The sequence below is a fragment of the Macrosteles quadrilineatus genome, unplaced genomic scaffold, assembly GCF_028750875.1.
Source record: "Macrosteles quadrilineatus isolate MER2022 unplaced genomic scaffold, UCM_ALF_1.0 Scaffold_5__1_contigs__length_97177068, whole genome shotgun sequence".
Classification (NCBI taxonomy): Eukaryota; Metazoa; Arthropoda; class Insecta; order Hemiptera; family Cicadellidae; genus Macrosteles; species Macrosteles quadrilineatus.
The window spans coordinates 53,006,701-53,024,009 of NW_026542598.1; the positions used below are offsets into that span (position 1 = coordinate 53,006,701).

General features: G+C 32.8%; 1 protein-coding gene across 2 annotated transcripts in view; it reads right to left on the reverse strand.

Moving 5' to 3' along the window:
• Positions 1-989: 989 nt before the first annotated feature.
• LOC128995224 (frequenin-1) overlaps positions 990-17,309 on the reverse strand; it is a 96,914-nt gene continuing 80,594 nt past the window's right edge. For both annotated transcript variants that reach the window (XM_054420169.1, XM_054420170.1), the window contains 6 exons: positions 12,613-12,637; positions 12,158-12,206; positions 11,556-11,645; positions 9,353-9,431; positions 6,348-6,436; positions 990-3,861 (listed from right to left, as the gene is read on the reverse strand). In XM_054420169.1, the coding sequence (XP_054276144.1) occupies positions 3,661-3,861; positions 6,348-6,436; positions 9,353-9,431; positions 11,556-11,645; positions 12,158-12,206; positions 12,613-12,637 (533 nt within the window). In that variant the 3' untranslated portion in view covers positions 990-3,660. The remainder of the gene's footprint in view (positions 3,862-6,347; positions 6,437-9,352; positions 9,432-11,555; positions 11,646-12,157; positions 12,207-12,612; positions 12,638-17,309) is intronic.

The window sequence follows — 17,309 nt, forward strand, 5'->3', positions numbered from 1 at the left end:
ATAAATAAGCATGGGTTATATTGTTTATATAACAATACCACTATACTAAGATATTAAACGATGTTTGGTAAAAACACTATAAATAAACTATGTACAGCATAAGCATATTGCACGGATACACGGTACTGTAGCTGCATAGAGGGAACATACTCCATGGTAAATTCATTATCCTTATGAATAACCTGACGACAGGTTTTAACAATATCTTTGCTTGGTTGCATGTTAGTGCACTAATGTCTTATTTATAGTTTCAGGTCAATCTGGTTATTAACAAGGATGTAATTTATTATTAGGCCTATAACCAGTGTTAAAAGCTTCGCTGAAAAATCTTCTGTAAAATAAGAGGAAAAAAAATTTCGACATTAACGCACTTAAGTGTTGGATATGAAACACACGCTGTAGCAATCTTCAGTAAAATCTATAGGATGAAAAGTCTATTAGCAGTATCCAAGTCAATTGTAGTAGTGAATACTGTAATACTGGTAAGTATTGTTTAACTGTGAAGCTGCTAAATTAGTAAGCATTTGACCGTGTAATGGGAGAGTTAGTACAGTACAATATTGTAATAACGGGCTTTAGAACTGATAAATCCCATCATTACATAGTTTGATAAATCATTAAACTATTGCTTAGACAAAGAAATTGGAGAAATGGTTCAAATAAACTTGGTGTAAAAATCCATTCCATCATATTGTAATCATTTATTTATTCTCTTTCCGTAATAAAATGTTAGTAAGAAACGTAACTGTATTTAGAAAATCGGGTGATGTAGCTAATTTAGAATGCCGTACCCGTATGATGATATTATAAAGATGATGTAATAAATATTAAAAAAAAGACTTTACACTATTTTCTTGATAATTATTTTAGATAAAAATTACTACTATTTCAATTATTTTGAATCATACTTTTTTAAATGATGTTATACTAAATTCAATACTTGATCAAATTTTTTCTTAAGAAGTTTAAATTCTTTTGAAATTTCGTTCTTAAAACCAATAACTAGCTTACCTAGTAAATTATAAATCAATGCAACATTTTAAAATTGCATAATATTAAAAGAAACACATGAAAGACAAATGTGTTGTCTTAAAATAAGAAAATAACCAATTTTAATGGTTAAATAAAGATGATTGCATCTAAAAAACAAGTATTAAGTTCAAACATACTTGTATCTTCGACAAAACAACATTTTGTCAAGAACTTTTGCAATAAACTTAATTTGTACACATGAAAAAATTTACACATATTTAAAATATTTAACTAAATATATTCTTTGGCAGCATTGCACTGCGAGTGACTCCGCGCACGGACGGAAGCTATATAACTATGTTGGCTGGATAAATTATATAATAGAGATGTGATTTGTGTGCATACTCTTAACAATTCATACAGCTATATTATGTTATAATATGTACACTTTTAACAATTCAGATTCAAATAAGTACTTTACAAATACAATAATATCGTTATATTTATACAAAAATATTCAAATGAACAACACTCTTAATATATTACACAAATGATGACATCGCGATATAAAACAGTATAATACGAGCGAACACCAAATTATTTATTCGATTTCTGAAGGAAGTGTCAGAGCCGTCACGCTTTTACGTAAAATATTGTGCTTACTACGATATTAAACTGTTGTTATTTATGTGAATGTGATTTTCAACCGTGGAAGAATGTAACAAAAACTGCATTTAGTATGTGTGGGTCTCTCCAGGCTCGAATGTCTTGCTAAGCAAGACATTTAAATCTGAAGATGTGCATACGTAGGACGGGCTAAACCCTTGTATGTATTTAAAATCAGAAGATGTCCATTTAAAAAACTAAAAATCATTTAACATTGAATAATGATTTGTTAACATTTTGTAGATAAACTTATGTAAGGAAAACATGTATTACTTATTTTTCCTTTTGTCATAGTTTTGGATCACTTTCACCATTACATTATAAGTATACCTAAATGTTAAGCTAACATCATTTCTGTATTAACTGTGATTTTTGAAGGGAAATTTATATTACATAAATTAATTCTTACCTTTAACACAAGTTTCTTAAAATTCTGCATGAAATGAAACTAATAATGCTATAAATTTTATCTATGGATTTAAAATATCACAGAACATAAAACACTCTTTTGTCATAAACAGAATTGGAAAGTAAGCACAGTATTTTACAATCAATCTATAGTAAAAAGCCATCTCTTATACTCCACCCAGTTTAAAAGCAAACATAACAAATCAAAGCGCAATGAATAAGGCCATAGCTATGTTTAGGTCGTACTTGGACATATCTAGCCTATTTTTCTAACTAAATAGTACTACTGAGCAAGATTACATTGAAATAAATAGTGATCAAAATAAATTAGTATGACCTAAGACAAATTTGGTTTTCGCTCTAAAACGGGCAATATAAATATGCAACACTAATGGAACTGTACGAATTCAAAAAAGCTTCAGATAAAACTGTAGATTGTCAATGTCTTCACAACTCACCAACACTTTCCAACACTTTGAAGAAAACTTTGCACACAGATTTTAGAATTCACGTTGAAATCCCATCGACGCTCTAACTTTTCTAGGCAAAAGTTCCTAGAAACCTTGGACAGTACTTATGTTTCGACCTCCAACATTCTTTATCAAGATCAGATGAACACATTTGAGTACTATCATGAAGAAACATAGGATCTCAACTAGGGTCTGTTGGGACTTCATTAAGCACGTGTTAACTATCCCTTGAAACAAGGAAAACGTATTTGTTAGTTCGAAAAAAGATTCTTGATTACTTATACAATAAAAATATTTTTTAGTTAATTTTGACTGATATAGACGACTCATTTCATCTTTAGGATTTTATTCGAGGTCTCATCTATCATTACGTATAACATTTTAAATAATTTTACAAATTTATTTTTCAACCCAGTTAAAACTAAAAAATCTATACAACCAACATGTTCATGACTTGGATAGTAAAGAAAAAGCTGGTTTGTCTGTAATTTGAGCTATACAACTTTTTTGAATCACTATCCCTTACATGTCACTTTATTATACAGTATATGTGTGTCAAATATCCCTTTTCACAAAATTAATTTAACAGTTGTAGGTTATATTTTACATATCAATCAAAAACATTTTCCCCTTTCGTTATTGGATTAAATGCAAATGACGAGTAAGAATAGTGAATTTGATTTCGCTCCTAGGTGTGAGCTTTAAATGCCATAAAAACCTAAAATACTTTTTAATTCCTGATTTTGATCCAATAACAAGCCTATTTTTCTATCGCTTTCCAATTACAGTTCTGTTTATTCCTCAGGAAAATTAAACCTGCGATTGCTCTTATAGTAAAGAATGTTTATCATCAAAATTAAGAACCAAAATAGCTTAGCCTGGGTATTTTGTTAGCCTGGATAACGTCTTAAAGTTCAGTAAAAGAGGGATGGGTTTTATTCCCTTGCCATCGAAGATTTTTGATATTTGAACCGCTTTAATTCAAAAGCATTTACAATTCCAAATCTCGAAATGACAAGCTATTGAAACATTTGAAAAATCCTGGAATCTGGGAACTTAACAGTGCTTATTGAAGTCCGTACTGAGCTCAATCACTTTCTGGTTATAAGTTCCGTCAGTTGAACACTCCCTACTGCTCCTGGTCTTACGCGGTCGAGGTGGAACTGTCTCTCTCCGGGCGGTCGGTGCCTAGGGACAAGGCCTGGACTATGCGAGGATCTGCCTTGCTGCCTTCCCGGAACTCCTCCAGGGTCAGTCGGTCGTCGTGGTTCTTGTCCATCTGGTCGAAGATCTTGTCCACTCGCTTCTGTGGCGTGTTCTCATCCTCCGCTTGTGGCTGTTGGCCCTGCAACACACAAAAAGGTCAGGAAATGTTATGAAGGTAGAGTAAATGGTTTTTGTTAAAAGCCCATCACGTGTATCACATGTATGTAACGTTGTACATACGTTAACGTTGAGGATTAAGGTAATAAAAACTAATTTTCACGACGTTTGGGATCTTAAATCTGACCAGCCACTATCTTTTGCAGACATGTTCGTTGCGTACACCTACCATATATTTGTACAAATTTATGTATTATTTTAGGGTATTTAGCTTATTTTTTGACTAGAATTCAGTTCTCTGGGATTTGATGTCAGCTTTGGCTGGTTTTGTATGGAATTAATCTCGCTATATTTTAGGCAGTTTTAGAATAGGATTAGATTCAAGGTCCTCAACGAAAAATTATTTTTATACTGATCGTGAGGCTAAATTACTGTAATACACCCCAAAAAAAGATGTTTTTTATTTTGTGTGTTTTTAGGCCAGATGCATTTTTTACGCTTTGAAAGGAAACGATCTAACTCCTGGTCTTGTTACTACCTAATGTCGACCTTTTTGTTAGGCAGCGTCATTAATTCATAGCCCAAAGGCAAATGGCATCTGGGTCTGGAAACGATCTAGAATGGATTTGAACCAGCGCGATCTTCAAATTTGAAGGCGAACGGTATAACCACTCGGATCCCCAGACAATCATAGTATTTTATAATACTATAATAATAATATTATTATTAGTAATAATATAATTATAATTATATTATTACTATTCATGCAGTTAAGGACTTTTAATCACTGATAGAAAGATTATGAAAAAAAACAGTGATAGCAATCTCGATAGTATACACCTTTAATGGAAAAAAAATAGCAGTAACATAGCAATGATGATAAATACAGTAATGAAAGCATCGTAGCCTATAAACAGTAAACAACAATTTGACTATTGGATAATATAAATTTAAAATGAGGAACTTTAACTACAAGACCATAAAATAAGCGATATGGTTTCTTGTAATATAAAATTACCATATAGGCCTTATCAGAGAATAGAAACTAGCTCTTCCGATGCGTGAATAGCTTGGCAACATAAATTTAGATAATTAGGTAAAGGTCAATGCGATATTTTAAAACATAGCTTGAAAAATTATCAATAGTAACTTACTAAACAAACTTTAAATATAATGCCTAAATTTGAATTTAAATTTCTAAGAGTTTTTGAAGCTTGAGGAGAAGAAAAGCCAAGGGACATATCAGATCGTTGAACCGATGTATGCGATATTTTGTTGAATTGTACACAATCTTCAATGGAGTGAAAAAACTTATGCTCCAATAAATAAAGCTGAATGTCTGTTTTAGTGTGCTTTGATGCGTTGCATGACATACATTTTGAATGTATTTTCCTTTGTGTTCTATGTTTGTGGAACATATCCATATTGTAATATTATACGAAAAAAATTCCGCCTGAAAAGTTTTCCACCTTTTTTATCTTCTGGTTGGAACTACAGGTTGATATCACAAAAACTAATTTTCAAACGTTACAAATTTTTATAACGTTATCAAATAATTTGCTCTCGTAGTATTAACTATAAGTTTTTAAACAAACAAAAATTTCCCTTTGAAATCTTACAATATTTGATTAAATTAATTGATCTAGCTTCAATTGAATAGACAAAAACCAACCCATCGATTCAACTAATAAATTAAATTCTTTAAAGAAAAGGCTTTTGCTAACCATAATTTAACGCAAAAATATAATAATGTTGTGTCACTTTTAAGTTTTTGACCAAATAAGAAATTTTGCTGAGTGAAGATTGAGAGTAATGTTAGGCCGGTTTTATGCACCGCGACAGTCGCGTGTCGCGTGTCGCGGCGCGACTCAAGTTCTATTGAGTTAAATGGGAGCATTTATGCACCGCGACAGCGACAAACTGCCGCGGAGCGACTCTAAATACCCGCGACAGGTTTTAGAATCGCAGCTTCAAAAATTGTGTCGCGCGCGGTTCAAGTTCTATTGGATCAAATGGGCACGTTTATGCACCGCGACAGTCGCGGCGCGACAGTAGTATTTTTCATACTCCACGTGGTATATTCTCCATATACTTATATTGATTAATGTTAATAATTAGTATATAAATGAGTTCTTTACTATTTATTTGTAATATAAGTTACATCATTATATTGTGTAATGACATTTTTAAGAGGGTTGACCCAATTCCAACAGTAAATTGTATGTGTTGTTTAAATAACTGGGGTTTTGTCATTAACGTGTACAACACTACAGGGTCTATTTAAACAACTTAATAATCACTTCTACATCAAAACACAACACACAACATTGGATTGAGAACAGACTGATTTCTTTAATTCCCCCACCACCGGATGTGAGTTTACGCGACAAAAAAGTGTCGCTGTCGCGTGACATTTTTGTCAGCCGCAAGACGTGGCGCGACTCGCGACTGTCGCGGTGCATAAAACCAGCCTTACTAAAAGTTTAATTGAACTCGTACAGTACTTACAACCATCTGGTATATTGCATCGACGATGTTGTACATCTCATCTCTCGTGATGAAGCCATCGTTGTCAACGTCGTACAACCTGAACGCCCCTGTAACGAGCAAATATTTAAATAATTTACTGCAGAGTAGATTGTGAAGTATGTAATACAAGAATATGGGCCATTCTGAAATTAAGTGGAATTTCCGCCCAAAATTGTTAAACACATGTTTAAGGAATAATATTTATTTTTAATATATTTTTAAAAGTCTAGTAACAAACTAAATACATATACACCCTTCTTAAAGGTCAAGAATGAATATCCTTATATATAATTCTGTAAGACAACATTTTTACCAGAAAATTGTGGACGACTGGTAAGTCGCAGAAAAGTGGTAGATGTCTTAAATTAAAGGTCTTGACCCCAGGGACTCGGCAAAAATAGCATAATTTCCGTAAAGTTACCAGAAAACGAGGTATAGCGTAAAATGTTCTCCATAAGAATAGCATTATAAGCCATTTGCTGCTGATTTGTGTTTACTTCAAAACAGCTGGTCGTGATTTATCATCAAGCCAGTGAGCAATATTACATTTGGATTACTTATTTGCCAGTCAATTCTGCAATGTACTATATATAAAACCAGGGATAACGTTACCTATAATAATTAAGACTTTTAGTTACGTTATAGCTAGAATGTGGAAATCAATTATTTTACAGTAAAACTTTTCAAATTTGTGTATTTTAACGTTTAACATGAAATATCCACATTGACTAAATAATTAACAATATTCAAGATTAAATCATTAAATGGAAAACTTCTGCTTTGTTTTCATTCCAAAACATATGATTTATTCTACACATTCTTTATTTTATATTTGAGATTTTATTGTAGTGTTTATTCAATATTTTGTATGAAGTGGAATAACCTCAACGGCTACACTACTGGGAATAAAGATGGAATAGGTTCGTACAGTAAATATATATTTGTTAATTAAGTAAGTACTATTACAAGTTCCAATGGGAGGAAAAACAATATTGTTTGGATATTTTAGGTAATGTCTGTTGTCGCAAAAGAGTTAAGAATCAGCCGATGATTAGGCCAAATTTGATCGAATATGTAACGTCAATCACACCTTTAAGAGGAATACCACCACATAAACTTACACTAATTGTAGTTTCTTTATGTTGATCAGAAAAAATCTAGGGTTACGTCAAAATAACATCAAAAATGCAAACAAAGACAAACAGCAAACTGCTTTTTACTTAAAAGATGGCGTTAAGGGATATCCAGTGTGACACGTGGATAATATATTTCTTAGTATGTTTGAATATTAGACTAATTTGTTTTGTATTATTGAGATTTTTAGGGACTTATGTCCCTACAAGCCACTAGTAATATAATAATGCTGTATTATTCATAGTAATTATCCATGAGAGTTACATTTTTCTGTCACTTGCAGATCCTAACTTATAGATTCATATATCCAGATCTTATGTTTTCTGAAAGAAGTTAAAATTTTAATGGCATATGACAGTCATATGGCATATGACTGGCATATGACACGCATTATTTGTAGCACACATGGAGGTTACAAGTTTAAAAGGTACTCGCTTTGCGAGAAAGGAAATCCTGTTTATCAACAGCAAGTAGGACACCATCAGCAGAAAACAATCAACAGAAACCTCAATAGTCAATATGACTGCCCCCTTCTCTCTCAAAACTCCATTAATGGTCAGTGTTGCTCTCCAGTGAGCACTTTTAGAACTTTTATATGGTTCATGGAAGTTACGTCTAACCCCATCTACAACATTTGCCCTTATATTAAGCTAATTAGATATTTATGTAACAATTGTTAAGATTGTGTTAAGTCTAGGTCATACTGTATATTTTATTACTGATATCGAGAATTTGTTATATAATTCAATGATTTGTTTCATAAATCACTTGTCAGTGTTTTAATAAATGGGTGGGGCATGCCATCGTGGTTACACCTCGGGTACTTCACAGATTTTATCTCTTAAACGTAAAATTATTTAAATAAAATAACATTGGGATCTTTTAAATACACACTTGATTTATTTATAAAAAATATTAAGTTTATATAAATTAGTTTTTTTTATAGGGTAGAAAACATTGAGGGACAAAAAATTCCGCTTGATTTCAGAATGGCCTATATACAGTTTTTGGATGGAAAGAATGTTGATAACAGATCTTAGGGGATCGTGCTATGATGAATCAGTGGCTCAGACTGTAAAACCAAACCGCGTACCAAAGTCCAAAACAAAGGTCTACTAAAGGGGCCGCTAATATAAAATTATCAGTACGGGCCATTCTTGTACTTTGCCTGTTAACCCTTGCTTTGCAAACCAAGCTCAAGCGTCTCCATGAGAACAGAGGGCACAGAGTCCTAAGAGGACAACGTGTACGGGTGAATTTAAGGTTAAGAGAGGCTACGAAATTTAAAAAAATGTTGCTTTTTGTGAACGCAAACTTAGTGTGACTGTAATTAATGTGTTTCAAAAAAGGGAGAACTAGATTCCGAGGACCAATAAGGGGGGGAAAAGCAAGTTCTTACTTTCATATCCAAAGGTTGCTAAGTTGATCATATAAAGTACGAAGTCTTGACTTAGTTACTATTTTTTCAATTACTAACCAATACTGCCATCTGAAAAAAATCTCGACGTTTTGCACTATTACTAAGAAACCCGATTATTTAAACAGTATTCAAGAAATGCCACTGGCTTGTGTAACCTCAGGGTTTTCCCAATTTTCCCCCATAATACAATACAATAGTTTTGCTTTGTTAACTAGCCATTTTAGATTAGCTCGAAACATTTAATTTTAGTTACTCCTGAGTCATATACACATTTCTTTCTATACAAATATAAAAAATTCAAAATATTATTTTTTTTTATTCAGTGCGGGAAAATATGAAGTACTGTGTTAATATTATTAACGTAGCTTAGACAGTTATAATAGTAAAAACAAGATAAGAAAACGCATGAAAAGTTAACAGTTATACTTACAATGAAGTTTTTCGTCCAGATTCCCCCTCGACGTCACAGAAAGTGCTCGAATAAACTCCTCGAATTCGATTGAACCATCCTGAAAAATGAAAGTAATCTCCATGCATAAACTGGATCAATGTTGAACAAAATGTGGTTACTAATGATCACATTTAACGAGGATCCAAAATTCTTTATTCGTCTTTGTCCGGTCATGCGATATCTTTTTTGTAAATTATAGATCCAAATTCTTTATAAAATAATGATGAGTTTTTGTTTATTAAAATAAGCAGAATTTCATATCCATGAATACTGTAGTTCAAATAGTTTTGCTTTCATACGTTAAAACACATGCGTTGAATGTTATAACTCATAGTTTTTATTATTTTAAATTAACACACTGATAGATGTAGATGGATATTGTCTCTTATGACACAGAATTGACTTTACAATTCAGCTAATTGGTTAGTAAACCTAATAAATGCAGTGTTCACTACATTCATAAAGGGATATGTAGTGTAGCGCAAAATAGGCTGCAGATTTTATATCTGGTGAGTAACAAATGTAACCACTCATTTGCGTAAGATCAAAGTGTATTTAGTTAGAAATAGTATAAGCATTTTACTATGTATGAAAGTTACTTTCTTTTTAGCGAATTTCCCTATAGGGAAGTAGCTATTACCGTAGGTGGCACGGTAAGACCTAGACCCGGGACCGATTTACTTTTTCATTTTGATGTCCCCAGAGGCCAGAAACACTATTCGTTCAAATTTTTTTATATGTATTTATATATATATATATATATATATATTATTATTTTCTTGCATTTTTAGGGCTACTAATATAATAAAATTAAAACATATATAACAAAGTACCCTTTTAGTAATTATTTTATTTTTCATGACGACATGTTTCGGAACTAAGTCCATTGTCAAGTCATTTTTACCATAACCTCATTCTTATAAGAATGAGGTTATGGTAAAAATGACTTGACAATGGACTTAGTTCCGAAACATGTCGTCATGAAAAATAAAATAATTACTAAAAGGGTACTTTTAAATATGTTTTAATTTTAATATATATATATATATATATATATATATACGTCCGTGAACGCGATAACTTGAGTAATTTTTGTCCGATTTTGATGAAATTTGGTTTAAAGGTGTAAAGCGGGATAAACTTGAATGAGTTCGCGAACCAGCACGATCGGACCATGGGAACGGGACTTTACGGGGGGTTTTATGGGGTAAAAATTGGTTTTTCTCACTTTTGCCCCTCAAAACACAAAATTTCCCAATTTCTGTTTAGACCTTTTTAAAGAGCTTAAAAAAACAAATAATTTAGTATATAAAAGTATTTTTGTTCAATTATTAGTAACGGAGAAAATTTAAAAAATTGTAAATTTAAAATTCCCATGTTATTCTTATGGAGAATATTGTCAAATGTTGTAGTTTGCTTGTTTATGAATATATTTTGATCAAACTTGTCAAATTTATTTATTTTGTACTAAGCTATCAATATTTTACTCAAAAACACACTTTATTTGTTTCCTTGTAGCAGCAAACCTAGGTACTCGTTAAACCTAATGTTATTAAAATATAATTTAACTGAAAATCAATTCAGACAAATGGAAATACGCTTAGTCGGCAGGTTTGCTGCGGCGGGGGTATTGTTTTAAAAGTATACTATAACATTATTCTATAAACACCCCGCACTTAATATCTTAGAATGTTTTCTATGCGAGATTTAATTTAAATTTGAAGTAGGGTATATCTTATCAAAAAGTGCAGAAGTTTAAAACTTAGTTAACTTCAGTTTTTATAGTTTTATTCATTACTAAAATGAATAATTACATCCATGCTGTAAAGGTATCCAAAGACCACATACGAGTTTGCTTAACCAGAAAAAACATTAGATATATTTAGAATGATGTTTTATGTTAACATAATAAAGCAACGTATTTTATTAGTACCGTATAAAACGCTTGAGTCCTAAATAGACTTTATTAAAAACAATTTCAGTGAAATAAATTCAAGATGATCTATGTATAAACAAAATATTAAAAACCATATAAGCCATATAACCATATAACCAACACAATTTTAATAAATTTATTTTAAGCACAACATTACAAAATACATTGATCAACACTCTTATAAAAAGTATTATAACCCTTTTAATACTTACTAAAAAAAAAATTATAATTAGGTCATTTACTCACATTATTTTCATCGAAGACCCTAAACACTAGTGAGGCAAACTTCGTAGGATCCCCTTGTGGAAAAAACTGTCTATATATTTTTATGAAACCCTGAAACAAAGAAAAGAATATAAAAATGTCACTATACTGTTTATTTCCCTGTAGAAGATTTTGTCTACTAATCGAAAAATAAACTGAACACATTTTAATAAGTTCCAGATTATTTTCATTCAAAAGGGTTCACTTTGAAACGAAATTTACTTTTGGAGCTTTTCCCGGCTTAAATTAAATTTACTCAAAGAATATTAAAGCTTTGAGGAACTCCAAAACCGTTTGGGTTATTAACTTTTTAAAGTCAACAAATAAAGTTGTATGCCTATAAACAAGCAGTCAACTTCAGTAACTCTATTTTACTTAAAATAACATGGTCAACAAGTCAACATAGGACGTTTAGCACTATTAATACCTAGTAACCTAAAGTGACACTGTTTAAAATAACCATAAAATAATTGTAACGATTTACCTAATAGATGGAAAGTTATTTAACAATTGAGTATGTATTGCGTAATAAAAATTGTATATTTAATCAAAAAGTATATTGCATAAGAATTGCATACAAATACCTGCTCCGTTAGAAGCCCATTGGGACAGTCTTTTAGGAATCCTTTGTGCCTGAAAAAAATTGACAAGAATGGTTTAAAAAGCTATTCATTCATTTTTTATTCTTTACAAAATTGTCTACATAATTATTTATTTCCCAAAATATGTATATGAATTTCAAGTAACGTGTTTCAATCTCATCGTATTTATTCATAAACTTCTAGCCGAACAGAAATAGATACCTAAACAATATACTGAAAAACAAAAATAATGAAGGATACCAGATTTGCATGCGTAAATAGTTTTGACATCCCAACAAAATAGCCGACTAATGGAATCCCACAAAAATGTGTTTGAAGACATTATACCATAAATGAATAACGCGATTCCTAGTTATGTCATCTGAAATGATTGTATTTTTAGTTTGTTTGTGGAAATACAAAATTGTAACCGAAAGGAATTATTTCAATTTACTTACCACTGTCTTATTTCCTTTTCTGAGACTGCAGCGTGCAATTATAAGTAAAATATTAATATATTTGTTACTATGAAAATTGTGTGGGAATCGTTTAGTGGAAATTTTCAAATTCATACACATTCAATCGCTAGGTTAAGATAGGGCTCAGCTTGTAATGGGTGAATGTTCCGTCATTTTGCATCCCAAGTTCAGTTCGTAGTTGAAAAAAAGTAGACCTAAATAATACAAAAAGATCTCCAGATGTTTTTCGCTGTACCAAAAATGCTTTTATCCTTATATCATTGTCAGAAATGCCAAAAAAACTAAAGTGATTAAATTTTTATTCAATGTTAGTCATACTTATTTCTCAGTAAAATAGCTGAAAACTGGCAGAGGTTTTAAAGAGTCAAATAAGAATACAGAACACGTAACGTATTACGACGAAGGAACGGAACTTGGGAATTTCATTGTCTAGGTAAAACCTAAGGAACTTAGATAAGCTTTCTAGTTTTACCTTACTAGATAAAAATAAAACTGTTAGTTTATTAAGTTGTAAGTTAGCTGATAATGTTATTTATACAGTAAATGGGACCAATTTATAAAGATAATAACTTTTCTATAGATAATATTACAGTTTTTACACGAATGTAAACTTAACGTCCTAATGACAATATTATAGTTTTAACTGTCAAATTGGTTATACTTTTAAATCCTTTTACGCCTAAGTCATGAAAAATAGTCGCATAGCAGTCTTTTAGGATATGTATATAACCTATTTTTACTTTTTAAAATTGAACAACCTCCGGATGCATGCCTAGGATTTTGTATTCACATTTAAGGAGAACATTTTCGTATACAGTCTTCTACTGTATGTTCCTGATAATGATGTTACAATCAAAGATACATATTTGCAAAATTCAAAAAAAATATATAACAATATATGCTTACGGTTAGTTTTTAATTTTCCACAGTATTTCCAAAATATATTTCCTCCTTTCACTTCTATTTCGTTACACAAATCAATTATATTTTTCCAATATTACTTTTTTTGTATTTAAAAACATTAGCCTACTGATAACTTTAGAGCACGCTTCACATTAATACAACAATATTTACGAAAAGTGAGTAGATATAATAAGATGCGTAACAGATTGTGTCTCTTAACTATTAGCGGTCTTTTCCTTTCATGATATTTTCCCTCGTTTATATTTCCCCCTCCTACGGTTATCTGTCGCAGATAATATCGCGTGCGCGGGAAATTGGCTTCCAAGAGGCAACCGTCACTCTTTCTCGGCCAAAGTCTCTTCTACAACTTACCTAAAGAACCATTGCCAAAATACTTAGTTAACTTATGTTACTTAAGATGAACCATGTAGAAAATGTAATGTTTTATTTTGCATCTGTATTACGTAATTGGAATTTTATAAATACAAATAAATACGTATAGTAGAAACGGACACGATTAAATTGCTTGTTAAGTTAATATCTGAAATAAAAGTGAATTTACGTACACCTACCGCAAGCCTAGTCGTTTCCACACCATAGCTTGGTAACTCTCTCTTTGATGGGCCCTCTCTTTAAGATTATTGCTGGATATAATGATATCCTTTGCGGATATCTAAACATTTTGCATTTATCTCTGTAAAGCCCTTGGTGTTCTTCTATGTCATTGGATGTTTTTTCGAGAAAATATGGGTTTTTCTCAATTTTTCATCTATATTTTTATTAATAGAAGTATTATGATAGCCCCATGACAACGGCCTATGGGTCCAGCATGGACAGCTTAAGAACAAACCAGTAACTTACAGACTTGAAGGTAATCACTACTAGGTGGCGTTCGCAGAGGCATCCACAAAATTGAGCGGAGTCATCAAGGGTTCATTTTATATTGTTTTTGTCATACTGCAGTAAAAACAGTCGTCATTGGTGCATGCATTGCGGGTCTAAAGTAGCATTTTTACTCTTTAGGGGAAAAAATTCGTTTTTAGCCTCTATGGAGTAAAACTCAGTTGTTGTCTACTCAGTTGTAAATTTCTATTGTAAACTATTGAATACGTATCGAAATATGTAACGATTCGTGCTTCATAATCATTTTAACCTACAGTCTACAGTATCTTCCCATAGCATTTTAGCATTGCAGATACATTAATCCATTACCACACTCAACACTGCCCACCTTTACTACTTCCTTTACCATCCCCTACGTCGTGGACCTGTTTCCCTCTCATCCCATAGCATTTTAGGATTCCAGATACATTAATGTAATTGCCAAATTCACTTCCCACACCCTGCACTGCAAGCCTTACTACTTCCTTCACCATTTCCTACGTCATAGACCTGTTTCCATCCCTTCTCATAGCATTTATCTAACTGCCCAAACGGTTCCCTCACTCTGCACTGCCAGCTTTTACTACTTCCTTCACTACTTCCTACGTCGTGGGGCCTGTTTCCTTCCCTTCTCATAGCATTTTAGGACTGAAGATACATTAATCTAACTGCCACAGACGGTTCTCACAATATGTTCATACTTTACTACTTCCTAAGCCACTTCCTACATCGTGGACCTGTTTTCATCACTTTCCATAGCATTTTAGTATTTTAGATACGTTAATCTAATTGCCACAACTATTGCCCACATTCCGCACTGCTAGCCTTTACTACTTCTTTCCCCATTTTCTATGTCGTGGCCATGCTTCCATCCCTTCTCATTGCATTTCAGCATTGCAGATACATTAATCTAACTGCTACAAACGGTTTCCAGTTCCCAAACTGAACACTGCTCACCTTACTACTTCCTTCACCTCTTCTTACGTCGCAGACCTGTTTCCCCCTCTTCCCATAGCATTTTAGGATTGCAAATACCTTAATCTAATGGTCATAAAAAGATCCCATACCCCGAACAGCTCACCTTTACTACTTCCTTCACCACTTCCTACGTCGCGGACCTGTTTCCTTCCCTTCCAATAGCATTTTAGGATTGCAGATACCTTAATCTAATTGTCATAAACAGTCCCCACACTCCGGACAGCTCGCCTTGACTACTTCCTTCACCACTTCGTACATCGCGGACCTGTTTTCCTCCCGTCCCATAGCATTTTAGGATTGTAGATACCATAATCTAATGGTCATAAACAGATCCCATACCCCGAACAGCTCGCCTTTACTACTTCCTTCACCACTTCCTACGTCGCGGACCTGTTTCCTTCCCTTCCAATAGCATTTTTGGATGCAGATACCTTAATCTAATTGTCATAAACAGTTCCCACACTCCGGACAGCTTGCCTTGACTACTTCCTTCACCACTTCCTACGTCGCGGACCTGTTTCCCCCCTTCCCATAGAATTTTAGGAATGCAGATAGCTAAATCTAATAGTCATAAACAGTTTCCACACTCCGGACAGCTCACCTTGACTACTTCCTTCACCACGTCCTACGTCGCGGACCCGTTTTCCTCCCTTCCCATAAAATTTTAGTAATGCAGATACCTTAATCTAATCGTCATAAACAGTTCTCACACTCCGGGCAGCTCGCCTTGACTACTTCCTTCACCACTTCCTACGTCACGGACCCGTTTCCACCCTTCTCATAGAATTTTAGGAATGCAGATACCTACCTAAATCTAATCGTCTTAAACAGTTTTCACACTCCAGACTGCTCACCTTTACTACTTCCTTCACCACTTCCTACGTCACGGACCTCAAGCTAGTGTCGTCATTTGATTATATTTATGATCCATACCACCGTTTATGTTCTAATATCTGTGGAATAATGCTAACAGCTATTTATTGATCTACTGCATTGAAAAGTCAACAGCTGATCATATGTCTTTGTTTATGTGTCAAATACTGCTTCCATATGGATTACATTGAAACTTTGAGACCCAGTGGGGCGGATTCCTGAGAGACTTTTTTAACGCCATATAGATGTTGGCACTCACCGATATGGTCTTTATCACCATGCAAAATTTGAAAACGATTGATTCAGCCGTCTAGGAGGAGTTTGCGTATTACGAAATGCATAAAAGTCGACGTATAAGAGCTTCGCTCGCTTCGCTCGCTCCGCTCAATAAACATATCAAAAAAATACCCAAACCAATTGTCTACATAAACATATAATGTTGGGTAATGTTAATAAACGCTAGTAATTCGTCGACCAGTATTTGTTTGTCAGAAATTATTCATGAGTAACTTACAGGCTTGAAGGTTAGCACTAAAAACATATCGAAAAAAATACCTAAACCAATTGTCTACATAAAAATAAAACGTTGGGTAATGTTAATAAACGCTAGTAATTCGTCGACCAGTATTTTGTTTGTCAGAAATTATACATGATAAACCCCAAAACCTTGTGGTCTACTATGTCAAATAAATTCCACCCTTTTGTAACTTATGTATAACTTATACTTAAATATAACTTATTTTAAAATTATTGTTATGTTTGTGTACAAAACCCCACGGATAAAATATTTTCTTGAACCTTTAGAAGACTGATAGGCTATGTTCTGGAAAATTATTTGCAGAAATAATTCAATCATGTAGCAGCGCTTTCTAGCACAATTACAACTGTAATACGGGTTCAGCAAACATAATAACTTCATGAATCACACATAATTGTGTTTACACTAGGGAAACCAAATTATAATTTAACTCTGGTTGCTAGCTACAACGTACGAGATAACATATTATGTAGGTGGAGAAATTCAAGCAACAATAATACAT